The following is a 20,222-nucleotide window of genomic DNA, read 5'->3' on the forward strand; positions in this document are numbered from 1 at the left end:
AAACATGGAAGAGCACTTCCAGGCCAGGGCCCAGGGCTTGGCTTGGCAGGGACCCACACTAGCAGACTGTGTGTTTCCTGCTAGTTGCTGGGTGTGTAGATGCTGAGGGCTGAGAAACCGAGTCATGTTTGGCGCATTGAAAGTCATCTACCAAGGGACACCTGGGTGACTCGGTTGAGCAACCAACTCTTGATTTTGGCTCAAGTTATGATCTCAGGGTCATGGGATAGTGCCCCGCGTCGAACCCTATGTCAGGCTTTACTCCTCGTGAAGAGTCTGCTTGTCGTTGTCTCTCCCCACCTCTGCCCTGCGACACTAGACTGCGCACGTGTGTGCACTCATGCTCTCTGTCAAATAAAATCTTAAATAAATCTTTAAAAAACAAAGAAAATAGTCTACTAAGAAACCCCAGTTTCTGTCCACAGAGGATGTGGCGCTCAAATGTGGGAAAAGTTATGTGGAACTTTTTTTCTTGCTGTGTGCCTGCAGTGGGGCCTGCTGGACATGTAGCAAGATAGTGGTGTGCCCATGGGTAAGGGCAGGAGATAGCAGAGTGTCCAGGCATGTACGGACGTGAGCTAGCATACACTCCTGGGAGCTGTTACGCTAACAGCATGACATGACCTGATGTAGGCAAACGTTAACAAACAGGATGCGGGCAGTGAAGTTAGTGTCAAGGAACCATTTGCCTCTAGATCCCCCTCCCTGAGCATCAAGGACAAGGAAATCAACAGCAGATTTTTCTCTGGGAATTAAAGTACGGGGAGCCTGTGTTTCCTTTGCAAACACTGCCCTGGGGCCAGTTGCTTCTCAGGACACAAAGGAAAGTCTTGAAGCAGTGGGGGTGTCGTTTAGGGGGATTGCAGGGACCCCCTGAATGAAGCTGAATTTGGTCTTCCTCTTGACTCAGTAAGAGGGACACCCACTGACCCCTGAAAAACGCTGGGACATGGGGTTTGGGGCACTCTTTCCCACTGAAGTCTTGCCTGTGTTGTGGAGTCTCTGGTATCTACACTGTGGCTGAGACGATGACCCTAAAAATAGAGAGGCAGCAGTGGTGGCCGGCCTCCATGTCTTTACAAGCCTGAAGGTGGTTCTGACTCAGGGTCAGCCTCAGCCTGGGCACAAGCTGCCTCAGTGTAGTGTCTGTGCTTGTCTGTCCTTTGTAGGTGGAGCACTTGCAGCAAGAGGCCGCCACTCTGAAAAAGCAGATACAGAAAATAAAGGAACAGTTTCTTCAACAAAAGGTAAAAAAAAAAAAAAAAAGTGTTGGTTTTCTTTCTGTGCGGCAAGTGTGAAAAAAAAATCCTGTGTAGTTTAATAATTTCTCTAGAACAAAACTGGTCAAGAGGGAAGCAACAATTAGACCCCATCAGTGTTTTTTTAAAGGCGCTGATCTCAGCTCTGCTCTCATCACCCCACCACCCCCGTTTTAAGGTCTCAAGTGAGGATGCAGTTTCAGAGTAGGGTTGGCATCTGTGTTGTGGATCCTGCCCTTTTGTCATGTCAGAGAGTGTGTGCCGGGCTACTATACAGACTGACTTCTGTTCATGTATCTTTGAAAAATTATACCCTGATCTGGTGTTGAGGTGAGTTCTGGTTCATGCAGAGGGCAGGGTGCACATTTTATGTTAGAGAAACTGGCGCTGGCTGTTGGAGGGAATGAACACAAAATGGCCAATGCCATGGTTTTGAGGAAGCTTGACCTGAGGGAGAGTTAGAAGTGGTGCTGGATTTTGTTGCTGGGATACCAGCGGGGGAGGACCCAGCAGCAGCCGGCAGTGCACCTGCCAGGGAAGGTGAGGCCGCCAGGTGATAGATACAGTGTGCATCACCAAGACTTGCCAAGTGCCTCCATTGATGGTATCCTGGACTTGGTGAAATAGGTTATCTGTAGTCCAAAATCCATTAGGCCACGGATAAGTGGCAAGCACTTTTGTTGAAGCCACTGAGCTTCTGGGAGCCTGCACTTCTGTTGGCTACAGCTTGTGTATTGTTGGCCAGGTGATGGTGGAGGCCTATCGGCGGGATGCCACCTCCAAAGACCAGCTCATTGGTGAGCTGAAGGCCACGAAGAAGAGGCTTGACTCCGAGCTGAAGGAGCTAAGGCAAGAGTTAATTAAACTTCAAGGGGAGAAGAAGTCCACGGAGGTGGAACATGTGCGCTTGCAGAAAGAGGTGTCCCACATCCGTCAGCAGATGGTGGACCTGGAAGGCCACCTCCAGGTGGTACAGAGGGAGCGCAACGAGATGGAGACACACTTGCAGGTCTGAGATGTGTTTGACTGAGATTTGGCCAAGTGTGCCTAGCTATTGTGCTGAGGGCGGGGAGGACAGCCTAGAACAAGTTCCTCTCTGGAAGTGGCATGAGGCTGGGGCCGTCAGCTGTTCACCCAGCGGGTGCTGGGAGGGGCCCAGGGTGTCCCTCAGGGATGGTGGGCGCAGCTGCAGCCAGAGCCTTTCCCGGGTGTCCCTACAGCACTTGGGGCCTCTAAAGTGATGGCTTGTCCAGAGGGCAGACATCTCTGTCAGGGTCATCTCCAGAGCCGTTGTGCTCAAGGGTTACCCTGAAATGGCACCGTTTAGCCACAGTCCTGAGGATCAGGCTGTGGAGGGAGGGCTTTGCTGTCCTCACTTTATCTTCCCTTCTGAAGTCTTTGCAGTTTGATAAAGAGCAGGTGGTTGCTCTTACGGAGGCCAACCAGGTGCTCAAGAAGCAGATTGAGGAGCTACAGCAGGAAGCTACCAAGTAAGTGGACCTTGAGGTGTGTGCGGGTGGGAGGGGTGGGCGTGGGTGGCCTCGAGCTCTGTTGGGGATGTGCAGCAGCAGAGGGCCAGGGGTACCCTGAACACCATCTGGGGAGCAGGAACACAGGATCTACTTATGGGAGGCTAAGGAAGTCTGCTTCCAAAGTCAAGGCTGGGAGTGGATCCCATTGAGGTTTGCTGGCTGCCGTGTGTGTGTGTGTGTGTGTGTGTGTGTGTGTGTGTACACGCACGTGAGTGCATTGCCACATTCTTCCCCAAGCAGAGCTGATATGCCAGGTAGCCTTTTGGGGCCTTGAACCTTCACAGTAGATCTTGTGTCCTGCACTTCTTTGCTTTCGTCAGCTGGAGATTACTTGTGAGCTGAGTTGTTGAGATTATTACTGCTGTTCAAGAAGAGTGCTAGAAGCATTTGGAGGGATATCTCTGTTTGTACGAGATCCTTTAAGCAGCTCTGAGAAGGGAGCAGGGCAGAAGTAGGCTCAGTACCGGGCTCTGTGGGGGCAGCCGACGCCGACCCCATCTGGGCGATTGGATCTGGAAGGTGCAGCAGCTCCCCAGGGCAGAGCTGGGGGTGGGCAAGGAAGGCCCTTCCTCAGTGCTGATGCTGGGGCATCTTGTTGGAAGTGAGTTCAGACTCCTCTGTCTTGCCTGCCACACCCTAGGGCCATCACAGAGCAGAAGCAGAGGATGAAGCGGCTGGGCTCAGACCTGAGCAGTGCTCAGAAGGAGATGAAGACCAAGCATAAGGCTTATGAGAACGCTGTGGGCATTCTTAGCCGCCGCCTGCAGGAGGCCCTCGCAGCCAAGGAGTCGGCAGAGTCAGAGCTGAGCCAGCTGAGAGCCCAGGTGGCTGGCGGTGGCAGCAACATCCTTCTGCACGTGGGTAACCTGTCTGTTCCTGGCCAGGCTGCCTGTTTTGCAGACTCAGTAATGGGGACTCTATGTGTGACAGATGTTCGCTCTCTGGAGACCTGGGGCAGGACTGGGTAGGCAGCATTTCTGTAAAGTATTGTGTGCTAGTGGTGTGACCCAGGGACTTGAATGCTGCACAGACACTCTCGATGAACCCCTGCACACCTGCGCAAGGCACAGCGCAGCCTCCTCCCTTAGCCCCCCTGCCCATTCCTGGCCTTCTCCATATCCCCTCAGCGTCTGAGGAGGGATTTCCTGAGTCGATAAAATGTTCTGAGCAGCCTGAGTGCCTATGTTGGGAGTTCCAGGGGGGTATTTGGAGAGTCCAGAAAAGCTCTTTGAAGTGGTCTTGAATAGATAGGAGGCATTAGGGTACGTGGGGTGCATCTCCACAGGCGAATGCTCCTTGTAGGGCATGCATGAGGCCTTGTGCTGTGCAGCTAGGGGCCATGGTGGGCCAGGTGGGGTCCTGGCGGAAGGTGGAGGTGCGTGCAGGTGGGCCAGGGTTGAGGCTTCAAGCAGGGGCTGGCATGGGATGGAATGAGATCTCACTCTTCTATGGTGGGACATTAAGAGGCAGTGGTTGAGCACAGCTGGGGCCATGGGAGGCTGGGGCAGGGAGACCACATGGGCTTTCCTGCAGTAGCTGAGAGTTGATAGGACCATGTGAAGACTGCAGTGTGGCCAATGGGACAGGTCCCTGACAGCATGTGGTCACTGAGGAGGGAAAACTGTGAGCTGGTGGGCAGGCCGGGGCAGCAGAGGGGGCAGCGCTATGTGTCCAGGTTGGAGGTGGTTATAGGTGGTCCTGCTGACAGGAGCCGATTGGGGAAGGTCGGTGTGTGCCGGAGTGGGACGGAGATGACTGCAAACCCTGAGACTAGAATAGGCACTGCTCTTCTTGCTGTTACATCATGAGGCAGAAGTCTTTTGGTCTGGATTCTTTTTTAGGATAAATGGGCAGATGTCATCCTGGAGGAGGATGGAGGATGGGGCCAGCAGGGCGGGGGCTCTGGGCTTTCCGGGCATCTTTACTTCCATAATGATGGCTGTCAAAATTCCCTGAGTGTCCCCGTGTCACTGAGTTGGAAGCTGTCCTGGGTGTCCCATACCTGCAGGCTTGGGCTAGTGTCAAGTTTTATCTGCTACGTTATTTTGGTTTTTGTTTATTCCTATCTAATGTTTCACCTATATGCAGCGATTATGTTTCTTCTTAAATGAAGTTTGTTTTGATCTCTCCATGTAAGAATTTGAATGGGAATCCATCATAGCATGTTGTTTCCTTACCAAATTAAGTAAATTAAATACTGTTTTTAGCTGATTATTTTATAAAATAGTGGGAGAGGGAAAATTTGTTAAGTTGCAATTCTCTTCATCCTAAAAATATTTCTCTGGTTGTTCGTAATTCTTTGGATTATACAGTATTGGGTAGGTTGTAAGTGCTACGTAGAGCCTGCTGTTCCCTATGTGGCAGCCTGGGGCCCAAAATCCTGGTTTGCTCTGTGCTTCACCACTTGTAAAATGGGGCCTGAGGCAGCTTACTTAACCTTCTTGATCCTCAGGAAAACAAGGTGAAAATGGAGTAGATAGTAGAACTTCCTTTTTTAGAATAGCTAAGTGAAGGGCAGCCTGGGTGGCTCAGTGGTTTAGCGTTGCCTTCAGCCCAGAGTCTGATCCTGGAGACCGGGGATCGAGTCCCACATCAGGCTCCCTGCCTGGAGCCTGCTTCTCCCTCTGCCTGTGTCTCTGCCTCTTCCTCTCTCTCTCTGTGTCTCTCATGAATAAATAAGTAAAAAATCTTGAAAAAACAAAAAAAAAAGAATAGCTAAGTGAAGAAACACACGAAGTGATTGGAGTACTATCTGCACCACAGCGGTGAGCGTGAGCATGAACATGCACATGTGATATTATACTGTATCTGGTGCAGCCTGTTGGCCAAAGTAGTAATTTGTCATTCTTATTTCTTTTTCATTTATTTATTTATTTATTTGTTTGTCTATCTATCTATCTATCTATCTATCTATCTATCTATCTATCTATCTATTTATGAATGATAGTCATACAGAGAGAGAGAGAGAGAGGCAGAGACATAGGCAGAGGGAGAAGCAGGCTCCATGCACCGGGAGCCTGACGTGGGATTCAATCCAGGGTCTCCAGGATCGTGCCCTGGGCCAAAGGCAGGAGCCAAACCACTGCGCCACCCAGGGATCCCCGTCATTCTTATTTCTAAGTCTGAGTTTTTCTGTATTTTCAAAACATTTAACTGGAACAGTTACTTTGTGAGTTACTAAAGCATACAGGCTAGGGTAGTTAGCCAGTCCTATAGGGGAGGGAAGTACTGTAAGAAGCACATCGCCTGTTGAGTGGTCAGCAGGCTGATATGGTGGATACTATGCAGCCCTGGAGGGAGGGAGGTGAGTGCTTGTCACTCTGCATATTGAAAGCCATGACCAAATCTACCTACTGTCCTGGCTGTTAGGAGAGAATCCAGGCTCTGGAGGCAGAGCTGCAGGCTGTCAGCCACAGTAAGACGATGCTGGAGAAGGAGCTGCAGGAGATCATCACACTGACCAGCCAGGAGCTTGAGGAACACCGGGAGAAGGTGCTGGAGCTGGAAGATGAGGTAGGCTGAGCTTTGTATTCACACAGTGGGCGGGCCTCTCTGCCCCCAGGTGGCTGTCAAGTGCAGAGAGAGGCAGAACCTGGCCTGTGGCTCACAGCTGCATGATGTTTCTGTGCACTGTCCGCTTGTCGGGGTCCTTGACACCCCCCTCAACTTCGAGGCTCCCCCGTGCTCTCTCCAGGTGCTGGCTGTCAAAGTATTAGAGTTAAAACGCCCCTGGTCAGAATGCTCTAGTTGCACATAATGAGAAAACCTATTCTTGCAAAGAGGCTGTGGCTTCAGGTGATGCTACACGTGGCAGCTGGTGATGTCACTGGGGGCTCTCAACTGGGTCCCAGACTCCCCGGGAGAAAGCTGGTGGCTGCAGGGATGGGGGCTGCGCTCCCTCTGCTGCAGTTCTGGGGTGGTCTGTTGTGGCTACCTAGGGTTCCTTGTGTTTCTGGCATGGGGGAGGCCAGAACAGGTCATTATGTAAATTCACAGCAACTTTCATCTGTTTCAGCTTCAAGAATCCAGAGGCTTTAGGAGGAAGATAAAGCACCTTGAGGAGTTGAATAAGAAGTTGGCCCTTGAGTTAGAGCATGAAAGAGGGAAGCTTACAGGCCTGGGGCAGTCCAACGCGGCTTTGAGGGAACACAACAGCATCTTAGAAACAGCTTTAGCCAAGAGGGAGGCGGACCTGGTTCAGCTGAACCTCCAGGTATTCAAACCCCTTTCGTGGAAGATGGGGGTTTGCTATAGGACAGGTGGCTTTCAGTCTGGCTCATGTTGCCCCATGCAGTTGTCCCAACCACCTGCAGGGAGAGTGCTACCCCATCCCAGAGACATGGAGGGTCCGGTGAAGTGTGAGGTCCACCTTGCAGCTCTGCCATGTGGAGGCACTGTGCTCTGTCCTCCTGCTCGCAGTGGCCCTGCTGTTCCTAAGGGGCTCTCTTCCCTATGTGATTCAGAGCTGGGATTCGAACCCTGGCGAGGCTTGTTCTCTAGACCCTGTTCTCAGCTCCTCAGGCTCTGCAGCCTCCCTGAAGATCAGGGAGGAGGCCTGGTGCTTCAGGGCCATGTTCCAGGAGTGGTCAGCAGCCCAATCCAGCCCCCACCTCAAATTATCCAGCCAGTAGAGAACTTATAAGCTTTTCGTTGGCCTTGATTCCCACCCCTGCCATACCTGGTGGCTTCACAGCTGCATTTCCTGCCTCAGCATGGGAGTACTTGTGTTTATAAGCCTCGAGTACAGGCATATTCTGGGTTCCTTGCTCTGTGCTTGAACACGGCCATGTGAATTTACTGTGATCTTGTGCACCTGCTGGTGATGCATCATGAAGTTGTGTGCCACTGTGCTGCCACATGGTTCCCCATGTGACACTGGCAGAGTGGCCCTGCTTTCTCCTGGGGCTCCACAGACCTTGGAACTTTGAGCCTTTCCTCGCTTACACTGGGGCAATGTGCCATAGGTACAGGCAGTCTTGCAGCGGAAAGAGGAGGAGGACCGCCAGACGAAGCAGCTCGTCCACACCTTACAAGCTGCATTGGAGCGAGAAAAGGCAAAAGTGCACAGCCTCAAGGAACAGGTGTGTGCCTAACTTCCCTGTGGTTCTAAATTACAACTTCAGAGCCTGTGGGAATGCAATTTTCCAGTGTCTAAAAACTGAGTATGTGTACCCTTGACACCTCAGTTCCCTTTCAGGAATTTATTGTATGAATATTTTTGGTCATGTGTTCTAAAAGCAATGTTATCACAGCATTGGTGACAGTGGGCAGCCGGATGGGCATCCATAGAAGAGTGGACTTGGGGGCAGCTCTGGTGGCTCAGCAGTTTAGTGCCGCCTGCAGCCCAGGGCGTGATCCTGGAGACCCGGGATCGAGTCCCACGTTGGGCTCCCTGCATGGAGCCTGCTTCTCCCTCTGCCTGTGTCTCTGCCTCTTTCTCTCTCGCTCTGTGTATCTCATGAGTAAATAAAATAAAATTAAAAAAAAAAAAAAGAAGAGTGGACTTGGATTAACCCAGATATAACCATAGGGACCTAAGATGCATGCACAGAGCCCTGTAGAGACATATTTGCTGGGAAAAATGTCCCATTTGTAGAGTTGAGTTGAAAAAGCAAACTCTGTGAGAACAATATATGACTCCGTTAGTGTTAAAAAGAACAATTGAGAAAGAAGATTGTGTGGACCTTTTGCCTTTCCTGGCTGGCTCCTTTCTGTCCTCAGGTGTTCATTGGTGCATCAGGTGAGTCTTCAGCAGAGAGGCCTACCTGGATGCCCCTGTGAGCTAGAATAGACTGCTGCCCCTAGGTATCCCTACCATGGTGCCCTGTCTGTCATTCATCATTAGAACAGAAGCTCCATGGCTGGAACAGAAGCTTCATTGACCCTCATGTCCCAGTGCCTGGCACAGAAGAGATGTTCAGAATGTGTCTAGTGTGTGCACACATTCAGGAGTACATGTGCATGGGTTTTGCCACATCCTTTAAAAATTTTTCTGTGGGGATACTTCCCTTTGGTCCTGGGCGTGATCTTGGAGTCCCGGAATCAAGTCCCACATCGGGCTCCCTGCGTGGAGCCTTCTTCTCCCTTTGCCTGTGTCTCTGCCTCTTTCTGTGTCTCTCGTGAATAAGTAAATAAAATCTTTAAAAAAAATTATTTTTAATTAAAAATTTTTCTGTGATGATAAAATAGAGATAGAAATATTTTCTTTTGAGGTAAGACAGTAAAATAATCTTTTAAAGAAGAACAGTTTTAAGGTCCGTTAAGAATATGCTACTGTGGGGCACTTGGGTGGCTTAGTTAGTTAAGCGTCCGACTCTTGATTGTATGAATAGTACGTGCTAGTAAAAAGTAAAAAAAAGAAAAGAAAGTCATAAAGATTGAAGTACAGATCATCTTGAATTTGCACCCAGTGATAAACCACTGTTAACATCATCTTTTGGAGCTTTGTTTCCTTTTAAGAGTTTTTTTCTATATCCAATTATCGTGTTATTAATATTTTCATTAAACTTTAAAAAGTTAAATGCTTGTGCGATTAGGCAAGAAAACTAAGTTATTGAGAAGGAAATTGGAAGATTTTGTTATATTTGAGAACTTGCTGATCTCAGAAACCTTGAGAGAAACTATTGTTCACCATAAGAAATCTTTGGTGTCCTAAATGGGAGTAGTCAGTAGCTTTACTGCCGTTACTTGGTATGATGGAGGGTCTATCATCCTCCCTCAAAACATGAACTATGACAGGATTTCACAAGAACTCTGCAGAAGTATTTGAGGAGTATAAGGACCATTTAGAACAAGAAAACCTTGCATGCGTTTGTTCAGTTGGCAGGACTATTGGCCGTACGTTATGTGCCTGCGTGCCAAGCGTGTGTTAGGGCTTCAGTCCTCTGGGAGCTTGGAAAGTTTTGGAAGAAACAGCTGCAGGAGCAGCTAAGATGAGGGTGGGGTTGGTGGTAGCGCTCCTGGCAGACATCATGTAGGGTGTGTTCTGCCTGGTTCCTGCCTTTGTCCTTGGTGATGTTGGTCTATGTCTTTGCAGGTTGCTGCCTCCAAGGCGGAAGCAGGCCATAACCGCCGCCACTTCAGGGCCGCCACCTTGGAGCTGAGTGAGGTGAAGAAGGAACTGCAGGCCAAGGAGCAGCTGGTTCAGAAGCTGCAGGCTGAGGCCGAGGGTCTCCAGTGAGTGCTGGGCAGGCAGAGGGCTGGGTCACCGCTGGGGCTGGTGTGGGTGGGCGGGAGCGCTGTCACCGTGTGTCTTCCAAGTTAGCACCTTCAGCACATTGTGAACACTTGTGTTCTACCAAACCTCCAGGTGGTCTGGAGGCAAATCTAAGAAGGACAGTGCGTCAGATCCTGTCTCAGGAAGCCCACAGCTTAACTCTGAAATTTCTGGCCTGACATAGTTGTTCCCACTCTGTGCCTGCCATCCTCCCCAAGAACAGAGCCTGTGTGAGGGGTGTGTGTCCTAGGGGTCACCACCAAGGCTCACTGCAGCCTCCAGTTAGGGTGGCTTCTACTTGGGCATGTGCAGGGGTGTGTGTTGGAAGCTTTTTTCCCCACTGTAATCCATAAAATGGGCTAGCAAAATGTCCTTCCCAGGGGCTCTTATGAGGATTCGTTAATGACAGTATTACAGAGTTCCTAGAATAGTCCCCACCCAGAGTGTGCAGTATGAGAGTTCTTGTCGCCCTTGATGGCTAACGTTCAGCTGAGCACACTTCGTGGTGGGGTAAGGGTGCTGTGATTTCATGCTTTCTTGTTTTTTATGCTAGGATTCAAGAGGAGAAACATTCCCAGGAAATAGTACAGTTCCAGGCAGAGCTGGCGGAGGCCCGGACCCAGCTCCAGCTCCTGCAGAAGCAGCTGGACGAGCAGCTAAATAAGCAGCCTATAGGAAACCAAGAGGTGACCTGCTGCGGAGACTTTGCATTTCCAGTTAATAGGACTGACAGAGCTATACTCTGCTGATTGACATGCAGTTCTTCATTCTCTGTCTGCTTGGAAAGGGATATTTATTTTTTCTAAGTATGATGTTAAGCAATATGCAGAGATATAGCTAGAGCAATTTTTTAGTTCAAGAAAGCCACTTTAAAGTTCTTTTGGTCATGTGATTTTTCTCCCTTTTCTAGATGGAAAATCTCAAATGGGAGGTGGAACAGAAAGAAAGAGAACTCCAATCCTTGAAGCAGCAGCTGAACATGACTGAACAGCAGAGTAAGAAAGAACTGGATGGAATACAGCAGTTATTGCAGGTATGTGCTGTGTAAAGGCCCTGGGGCAAAAAGTCACTGATGGCACTTCACAAGTTAGTTGATGATCACAGCACGCCAAGTGTGTAACATGAGTGATTCACAAACTGAATGCCTTTACCAAACCATCTCACAGACATTATCTGTTTCTTTTTTTTTTTTTTTTTTTTTTTATTATCTGTTTCAAAAAGAAGCCCAGGTCACATGGGTGAAGGAGGCCAAGCCCCAGCACAATGTATGCTCTGGGCTGAGCTACATGAAATGTACCAGGAATGGGATCTGATGCAGCCAGATAATGAGAAATAAATGTGAAAAGTTCACCAGTCTGTGATAAACTTTTTTTCCACAAAGCAGTCTACGTGCAGACTTGATCACTTGCGCAAAGGATCGGGAGTGGAGCTCTTGCCAGGATTTCTACTTGTGAATGGCTGGCTTGAGTAACAATTAGGATTGATTTATATTTTCTTCCTAGTGGCAAGGTTTTTTCCAGTAGCAGACCTTGGAATTTAAGCAGGTGACTCTTGGGGTCCATTGTAGACAGTGGACATGGGAATATTGCTGGTTTCTAAACAGAGGCTCTGAAATTTGGGTAAGAACGTTGAGGACATTACTGTAGCAGGATGCTGCCCAACCCAGACCACAGGGAGGAAATATGCTGGTGTAGTAGCACTGCGTACAGCGTCATATAAAAGTTGGTGTTAATTTCTAGCTCCTTAGACTTGTGACATACAAACTAAGATCTTAGCAGCATGTGTGAGATCTCTTAGTTTTTAAAAATGTATGACTTCCCTTTCTTTAGAATATGAAAGCTGAGTTGGAGATGGTACGGGAAGATCTGTCTCTGACGCAGAAAGATAAATTCATGCTTCAAGCTAAAGTGTCAGAACTGAAGAACAACATGAAGACTCTGCTCCAGCAAAACCAGCAGCTCAGGCTGGACTTGCGGCGTGGCACAACCAAGATGGTACTCGGTCTGGGTGCCCCTGTCAGGTGGGGCAGGTATTGGGAGACCTTGTAGTTATTCAGACATGAAGTTCTATTTGGCCAATATTGAGCAACTACTATGTGAAATAAATGATGCTGGAGTCTTCTGCTTGGCAACAGGCCAAATCCTTTTTATATTTTGGTGCCTTTTCCAAGAGCATTTTGCTTCTTTTTATGAATTCAGGTACCATTTTATTGTAATATGCCTTATAAATTATGTGAGGGCATCATTGCCAGTTGAGACCAGCAGCTGCCAGATGGGCTGAGGGGGCCAGGGAGCCCCACTCAGACCCTCTACATAGCTGGCATTCATTTGTCTGTTTGGTCTACATAAATATTTTCCAGGTGCAAAGAAATCACTAAGACTTTTTTTTTTTTTTTTAAGATTTTATTATTTATTTATTCATGAGAGGCACAGAGAGAGAGAGACAGAGAGGCAGAGACATAGGCAGAGGGAGAAGCAGGCTCCATGCAGGGAGCCCAACGTGGGACTCGATCCCGGGTCTCCAGGATCACGCCCTGGGCTGCAGGCGGCACTAAACCGCTGAGCCACCGGAGCTGCCCCCAAGTCCACTCTTCTATGGATGCCCATCCGGCTGCCCACTGTCACCAATGCTGTGATAACATTGCTTTTAGAACACATGACCAAAAATATTCATACAATAAATTCCTGAAAGGGAACTGAGGTGTCAAGGGTACACATACTCAGTTTTTAGACACTGGAAAATTGCATTCCCACAGGCTCTGAAGTTGTAATTTAGAACCACAGGGAAGTTAGGCACACACCTGTTCCTTGAGGCTGTGCACTTTTTTTTTTTTTTTTTTAATTTTTTTTTTTTTTTTTTTTTATTTATTTATGATAGTCACAGAGAGAGAGAGAGGCAGAGACACAGGCAGAGGGAGAAGCAGGCTCCATACACCGGAAGCCCAACGTGGGATTCGATCCCGGGACTCCAGGATCGCGCCCTGGGCCAAAGGCAGGCGCTAAACCGCTGCGCCACCCAGGGATCCCCGAGGCTGTGCACTTTTGCGCTAAACCGTTGAGCCACCCGGGCTGCCCGAAATCACTAAGACTTAGAGGTTTATTTAACACTGTATGCCTTTCTGTGGAAAAAGTTTGAAGTTCTAGAAAGGCAATTAAGTTGACTTAATTTCTTGGGGATACATGGGATCAAGGCCACGGTCTTCCATGGAAAACCTCCACAGGGGTGTTCTTGTTTGTGATTTAGACCTATCCTAAGGAGCCAGCACCACATTGTGTCGTGCATGGTCATGTGTGTTAGGGAGAAGTTTACCTACTAAGCCAGCATTCCCTGCACCCCATAGCTATCAGCTCTGCTAGCCTGGAAGCAGGGGTACATGCCTTCCTGGAGGGACCCCACTAAGCTAGGAACATGATTAGGGGAAGGTGTGGTTGGGGTCAGCCTCTACTTGAGAGGGCTAACCATGTGCTCTTAAAAACAGAGAAAGGAGCTGAAAGGCGAAACCAGCTCTTCCGGCCCCGTGACACCAGTGAAGATTCCTGACTGCCCTGTCCCAGCCTCGCTACTGGAGGAGCTGCTGAGGCCCCCGCCTGCTGTGAGCAAGGAACCTCTCAAGAACCTCAATAGTTGTCTCCAGCAGCTGAAGTAGGAACCACGTTCTGTGTTGTGTCTCATTGGTCTTTAAAAATAGATTGCATGTTTAACTCTATGTGCCCCGCAGAGGCTGGTCAGGTCTTTGGTGCCTGGGGTCCCTGGGCCCTCGGCCCCTCTTATTGGGAGGGGTGCCTAGACATTAAGTGACCCTTAGGGGCCACAGAGCATGAGGTTTTGCTCCCACCAGCCAGAGGCCAGTGTTTGCAGTACATGCCCTATATGGCCTATTGGCCTCTGCACATGCAGAGAAAAGTGCTGAGCCCCATAAACACTGTGACCCCATCGGTGTTGCTTCCCAAATGTCCACCCCCGAAGGGGTTGCAGATGCATGAGCAGACTGCTGTCCGGGCCACGCTTATCAGGTTCCATATTGGAGATGACCAGTTGTCTTTGGGGGAAGTAATAGCCTCATTTTTGGCTCTCATTTGACTGGCCTTCCTTCCTTCCTTTGCTTCCCGTCTACCTAGGCAGGAGATGGACAGCTTGCAGCGCCAGATGGAGGCACACACCGTCACAGTGCATGAGTCACTGTCCTCGTGGACTCAGGGGGATCCCACCGCCAGCGCTGCTCCCCTGGGAGATCACGCCAACCCCAGGGGAGATACAGAGCAACACAGTCAGTGCAGGGTCTCCAGAGAGGTGCTTGGAACAGTGAGCACCGAGCACCCCCACTCCGAGTGCTTGTAACTACCCAAAGGAATATTCTTTTATCAATATTATTTATTTGACTGCTCTGTGTTTTTCTAAGAGATGAAGTTTAAATTTTGCATCTGCCTTTACAAGAAGTAAAAGAACAAGAGCCAAGGGTTAGAGAAATAGTCCTTTGCAAATCACAGCTAGCTTTTCCCATGAAATGACCAAATGCTGACATCCTAGTTTAGATCTCAGCGAGAAGTTTTTGAATGTTTCTGAAGGGTTACTTGCAGAAGGTGTCTGTTGAGTGATTGTAGATGCTGCTCTGAGGGTGACGCCAACCAGTGGTCACCGGTGGAAACTGCATGACTGGGTCCCATTTCTCTTTCCTGATTCAGTGAGAGCCTTACCTCCCTGCCAAAATGAAACTTTATTTGCACCTTTGGTTTTTATTTTATTTTCAATAGCTCTCTCATTATAGGATATGTATATAAATACAGAAAATCATAAGCTAATCTTTAAAAAGTATATGTCCATATTATTTAAGAATGACTTAAATTGTCTTTTTATTGATTGCTTTTTGAAAATCTGTCAGGATGTAATGTACATGTAGGATTTAGGGATGTCAGTCAGAAAAATATATTTTAAGAAATATAATTATTTTATTTACTGTACCTTCTAAAACCAAATATTCTTGCAGCAAAAAGGTTCTTTGTTTTAGTTTCACTTTATTTTTGAGAGCCTTGTCCTGAGTGCATGCCCCCCCATCTCCACTTGACCCTTGGCCCTGCACTGTGTCCCTCACCTTGGCTGACCCCCGATTGCCGATTGATTGCCAATTGCTGTGCACTGGCCTGATGTGTGAGATGCTTGGGGAGGGGTCAGAGGACTGGAGGGGAGAGAGGACCAGGCTCTCTGCAGGGCTCCAAGCCAGGCAGCACAGCTTCTCCAGGCCTCCCCTTCTGCCCCCCACTCCTCTTCCCCCTGTGCCCACATGAAGACGTCCACCAGGGCCTGTGTGTGGGCATGCTGAAGTCTTTGCGGTGACAGAAGTTCCTGTAACCTCTCATCTGGAGGGGTTTCTAGAAGGGATAGGTCAGCTCTGTGAGAAGGAGGCAGAGGCCTCCCAAGCTCCCCTGGAGGAAGCAGGCTCTCTGAGTGTGTACCTTTCCTCATCTGCAGTAATTGACTGGCTCTGACCCTTGAGGTCTGTAACTTTGTCCCCTACTTGGCAAAGAATTGGAAGCTGATAGTTACTGTTGTGAGTTAGTGAAGAGAAACCCCCAGGTGCAGATCTGCTGGTCTGAAGATGAAGTTGGAAGTGTTGCTGATCAGGCCATGTATGCTTGTATCGACTTATTACTTATGCCTCTTTTGTGGAGAAAATGGTTTGGTATTTTTAAGCTATTTGTGTTCTCTTACGCTATTAGAAGGTTAATTGATAAAGTAGCATTAACTACAAAGATGCTTCCTATTTAAAAAAAAAAATTCCCTAGCAAGTATTGAAACTTCTGAAATATGTATATCACTTGTACAGGGTTAATTTTGAAATAATACTTGAAGACATCATTATAAATATAGCCTATTTTTCACCTTAAAAGTTGGAAATTGTTTTTGACAAAGTTGTTTTTGTACCATTAGAGAAGAAAAATCATAATTTACATTCTTATTTATTTTGGGTGTTTTATCTTCAGTTTTAATTTTAAAACCAAGACGTGACACTCAGCCTCAGGCCGTGGCTGCTTCCTCGCTGCTGCTCATTGAAGGTCTCCCAGTGAAAGCCGGTCACTGTGCATTTCTCCTTAGGAAGGGGTAAAACAGATTCTGAATCATCCTCAAGTGAAAGCAAGTTTCTGTTCCTCACTTTGTTTCCCACATGTCTTATCTACCTGCTGTATGGGTGTGCATGCCTGCGTGCACATCTTTTCGTGCACGTGTGTGTCTGTGTATGTGTGTCTGTATGTGTGCGGCTGTGTGTGTGCACGTGTATGCCTGTGCACGTGTGTCTGTGTGCGCCTTTGTGTGTGTTTGTGTGCCTGTGGGTGTGTGTGGGTGTGCGTGTGAGGGCCTGCAGGAACAGCACTCCCTGCTTTCCTGACATCTCCTGTGCCACCTTTGTTGTCACCCCGTGTTTTAGCTCTGTGAGCACCCAGCCTGCCTTAGGTCTGAGTTCTTGGCGGTCCCCGCCCATTGCAATGTGTCCTGGGTGGCCTGCAGCTCCTGACTTGGGGCCTTTTTGTTCAAGCTGACGCCACCTTAAGTCATCTGAAGAAGGAAGCTGGACTTTGAAATCACCTGCTTCTGATTTGTTGAGGGTTTTTTTTGTTTGTTTGTTTGTTTTTTTAAATCTCCAAGGGACTTGCTTGGCACTTTTACCTCCCAGGGCTACATTCTGCAGTGAATATCATTTGTAATATTCTGTTGTGGGCAGAAGTAGGAATTTGGAATTTACTCATAGGAAACAGCAGTCCAGTCTGGAGTATATGTAAGAACAGGCTTTCTGCTACATTATGTTTCTGTATATTACTCCTCCTGTGTGATGTAATACTATATGTCATGTCCCCACTGCAGAAGATGTTGGCTCGGACCCTTGATAATGTCATTTCTGTTTTTCTTATGTTTCAAAAAAAAAGCTTATTGCAGTGTGGTTATCGCTGATTTTTCCATGGAACACATCGAATAGATGCCACAGATCTTACGGATTTATATGGTTTTGTTCTGTTTGGAAGGTATAACTGGCAAGATTTTGATAGGATGTGAAACTGCCCTGGGGTCCAGGTAATCATATGGACTTGCTGGAAGATTCTTTGATTCATTATGCTCTTTCTCAGTTTAAAGACTTTTCTTGGTGTAGGGATACTGCAGAAGCCATGGCATATATTCCTACTCCTATGAGTAACTTCTTAAATAGAAATGTCCTGTGTAAAGATTTCTAGTAGTGGAAGGGGCCAGTGTATCTGAAAGACAAATGTCCTGGAGCCTCCCTCAGGGGCCCTGTGATGCGTGAGATGTCCTGAGCCTTACTCAAGTTCACTGACTCCACGTTTCAGGCAAGTCTGATTGTGTGGTGGTCTCAGGTTATAATAGGATCCTTGAGGGTAATTTTGTAGAGGGTCTAGAAAACTTGGTGGCTTTACGTTAAGTCATTTCTGTTAAAAATTTCCTCATGAAAGGAGTCCTCAGGTTGGGGCTATTAGGGAAAAGGTGTCACCATGCACAACGAATTGTAACTTTAAAAAGCATGTTGATTTTTTATAAATTTAAGTGTGCTGGGGAATTCCTTAAATTTTGTGCAATAAACTATTTTTTGTTAAAGATTTTCATATTTCATCGGGGGCCTTATTTTAATACTTATATTTTACCATATTTGGAAGTAACTTTTATCTTGTGTTGTTATAAATTATTTAAGTACCTGTCTTAAAAGAGCATCTTGCTGTTCTGTTACAAGATTCAGATGGGCTAACTTGTGCTGCCTTTAGAGTGCAGCAGCAGAGTGGCAGCGCCTTAGCCACCCATGCCACACCTGCTGCCACATGCAGGTGGGTACAAAGGAGCGACATCCAGCTGAGTAGACCAAGAGAAAGGGAGGCTGTGGGCATGTCCCTGGGCAGTCCTTGTCCTGGGGGGTGCTGCCTCCTTCACTCGCCCCATGAATGTCACAGCCAATGGCAGCTGGACCATAAATACTTCTCTCAGTCTCAGTGGTAGTATGGTATGGCCTAGTTTCCCTGGATGTGGAAAGCCTTTGGCTAAGTATTCTCATTAATGACCAATATGATAAAACTGCACAGAAAAGAAGTAAACTAGTGATCACAGAATGTGGTTTTGTGCCAGGATTTATATTTCTTTCCTAGGACTCCACTTTATCAACTTCCATAGCTAAGGGTTAGGTAACACACACTACACAGCTTAAGTGAAGATTCCTGACTGCCACCTTTTGTGGTGCTGGCTCCCTGCAAAAGGTTTTCCTTCCTTTGTTAAAGGACACTCAAGACACATGAAAACTAGATTTTTTTCACTCTGTTATTGACTGATACAGTCCGTGGCCCTCTCATGATCTGGATCAGAAATGGAGTTAGGGATTAGGGTAGGAATTAGAGAGACCAGTTAGGAATGAGACCAAACCTGCTCCTCTCAGAAAAGACCATTGGTTCTTATACGCCTAATTTCTGTTCCTTCGTTGGAAATCTACTTGTACTTCAATGGTAAATGGCGGTCAGTAATAGCCTTGGCTTCTGAAGGTTGGAACGGTTTTCCCCCATGATTATCCCAGTCTTATTTGAAGTGTAGCCCACATTAGATGGTGGTGTGGAGGATCCAGCCATAGCAGGATCACTACTGTTAGTTGGAATCCATAGAAAACTCTAGGATCAACATATTGGTTAGACTGGTAAATCTGTTGTAAGAGAAGAGGCCCCAAAGGTCGGAAGCTTAAATGAGAGAAGTTGTCTTTCATATAATAGCCCAAGCATAAAAACAGGAGCAATCAGGGCAGTTTCGTGGTGCTAAGAACAAAAACGCCTTCTATCTCCTGGTATAATCTGTGATTTCCACCTGTGGCCTAGGACTGCTGCTCCAGGCCCAGATTTCCTGTCTGCATTTCCCACGTGGACTGGAGAGCCCTTGGAAGGTTTGTTGTGTGCACTCGCTCAAGGGTGCATCTTGCCAGCTCCAAAGGCCATTGTCCATTGCTGCCACATAGTCACTGGGCCACAGGATGTGGTTTTTAGGTAGACAGGCATATGTGCAGTGACAGCTGGGAGCTTCTGTCATTAAAGAGTGACAGAAGGATGGCTGGCTGTGGGCACAGCCTCTACCAAAGTTCACAGTCTCCCCAGTCCCCTCTCTCTGAACCACTGGGATTAGTGATTAGTAGGACAAATTCATGACTACGGGGCAGAACAGATGTAACACTGATTAGGCCCTACCTTGTGGTGGCTCCACAGCAACCTCTGGCCTATGTTAACTGTGGCCTGGAAGGGGAGCAGGGGAGCTTCTGATCCTCCATGTCACCACTGAGGGAAAGGAAGGACAGGGCAATCAAGTAGCCACCCAAAGATGGAGTGGGGGGGCGGGGCAGACAGGGTACCCGGAGGGAGTCTGGCCCGCAGCCTGGGGCTCTCATCCACCATACCGCACACATTTGTGAAAAGGCCAAGGGGCGCCTAGGTGGGGGGGCGGGAGCGGTTGATGGGCCCGTTTTTGATTTGGGCTCAGGTCGCTATGTCAGGGTCCTGAGGTCCAGCACTGCGGGGGACCCCTTGGGATTCTCTCCCCCTCCCGCGTGCGCACCCAGTAGGTAAAATCCTAAAAGGACTGCATTGCTGCTGGGGACAGATGTCTGTTTTCAGGATACACGGCAACCTTTCATCCTAGCAAGGCACCCTTCCTCTTTAAATATACACAAAATTCATATTTAAGATTAGTGCCCAGTTTGGTGAGTTCTGGCAACCATCTACTCGTGTGTACCTGTGTGCACCCCGCCCCAGGCCCGCGCCGTGGGGACCTCGCCCCAGGGGCCCTGCCTGCGGACCACCCTCCACCCCTAGCGTCCCAGGCACGCCCCCGGCCACCCCCCGAGTCCTGGGCGCCCCGCCTTCAAGACCCTGCCCTGCGGACCCCGTCCCTCCCGGAGCTTCGCCCGCCCCTCGGGTCCCACTTCTCGGACTCCCCGCGTCGCCCCCCGCCGCCGGCTCCGGGAGCCCCCAGCTTCCCAGCAGGCCGCCGCCGCCGCCGCCGCCGCCGCCGCCGAGCACGGGGCCGAGCACGGGGCCGAGCACGGGGACGAGCACGGGGACGAGCACGGGGACGAGCACGGGGCCGAGCACGGGGACGAGCACGGGGACGAGCACGGGGACGAGCACGGGGACGAGCACGGGGCCGAGGCCGCCCGCCTCAGGACCCCGCGCCCCGGGCTGCCCGCGCCGCTGC

At 48.9% G+C, this 20,222-nt stretch overlaps 1 protein-coding gene and 1 long non-coding RNA gene across 5 annotated transcripts in view; one reads left to right on the forward strand and one right to left on the reverse strand.

Annotated features, from left to right (window-relative positions):
- GOLGA3 (golgin A3) overlaps positions 1 to 17,608 on the forward strand; it is a 43,409-nt gene extending 25,801 nt beyond the window's left edge. For all 3 annotated transcript variants that reach the window (XM_072801995.1, XM_072801994.1, XM_072801996.1), the window contains exons 12-24: positions 1,170 to 1,247; positions 2,005 to 2,268; positions 2,655 to 2,749; positions 3,432 to 3,648; positions 6,161 to 6,304; positions 6,807 to 7,004; positions 7,756 to 7,872; positions 9,828 to 9,967; positions 10,561 to 10,693; positions 10,918 to 11,040; positions 11,837 to 12,001; positions 13,486 to 13,649; positions 14,126 to 17,608. In XM_072801995.1, the coding sequence (XP_072658096.1) occupies positions 1,170 to 1,247; positions 2,005 to 2,268; positions 2,655 to 2,749; positions 3,432 to 3,648; positions 6,161 to 6,304; positions 6,807 to 7,004; positions 7,756 to 7,872; positions 9,828 to 9,967; positions 10,561 to 10,693; positions 10,918 to 11,040; positions 11,837 to 12,001; positions 13,486 to 13,649; positions 14,126 to 14,345 (2,058 nt within the window). In that variant the 3' untranslated portion in view covers positions 14,346 to 17,608. The remainder of the gene's footprint in view (positions 1 to 1,169; positions 1,248 to 2,004; positions 2,269 to 2,654; positions 2,750 to 3,431; positions 3,649 to 6,160; positions 6,305 to 6,806; positions 7,005 to 7,755; positions 7,873 to 9,827; positions 9,968 to 10,560; positions 10,694 to 10,917; positions 11,041 to 11,836; positions 12,002 to 13,485; positions 13,650 to 14,125) is intronic.
- Positions 15,943 to 20,039, reverse strand: LOC140619112 (uncharacterized). 2 transcript variants are annotated; one of them, XR_012019027.1, is made up of 4 exons: positions 19,951 to 20,026; positions 19,584 to 19,682; positions 19,220 to 19,306; positions 15,943 to 16,092 (listed from the first exon to the last, which is right to left on the reverse strand). It is a non-coding gene; the product is annotated as an uncharacterized lncRNA (long non-coding RNA). The 2 variants fall into 2 exon arrangements; XR_012019028.1 differs by lacking the exon at positions 19,584 to 19,682 and having other exon boundaries at positions 19,951 to 20,039.
- Positions 20,040 to 20,222: the final 183 nt, after the last annotated feature.

Source organism: Canis lupus, chromosome 27, assembly GCF_048164855.1.
Source record: "Canis lupus baileyi chromosome 27, mCanLup2.hap1, whole genome shotgun sequence".
NCBI lineage: Eukaryota > Metazoa > Chordata > Mammalia > Carnivora > Canidae > Canis > Canis lupus.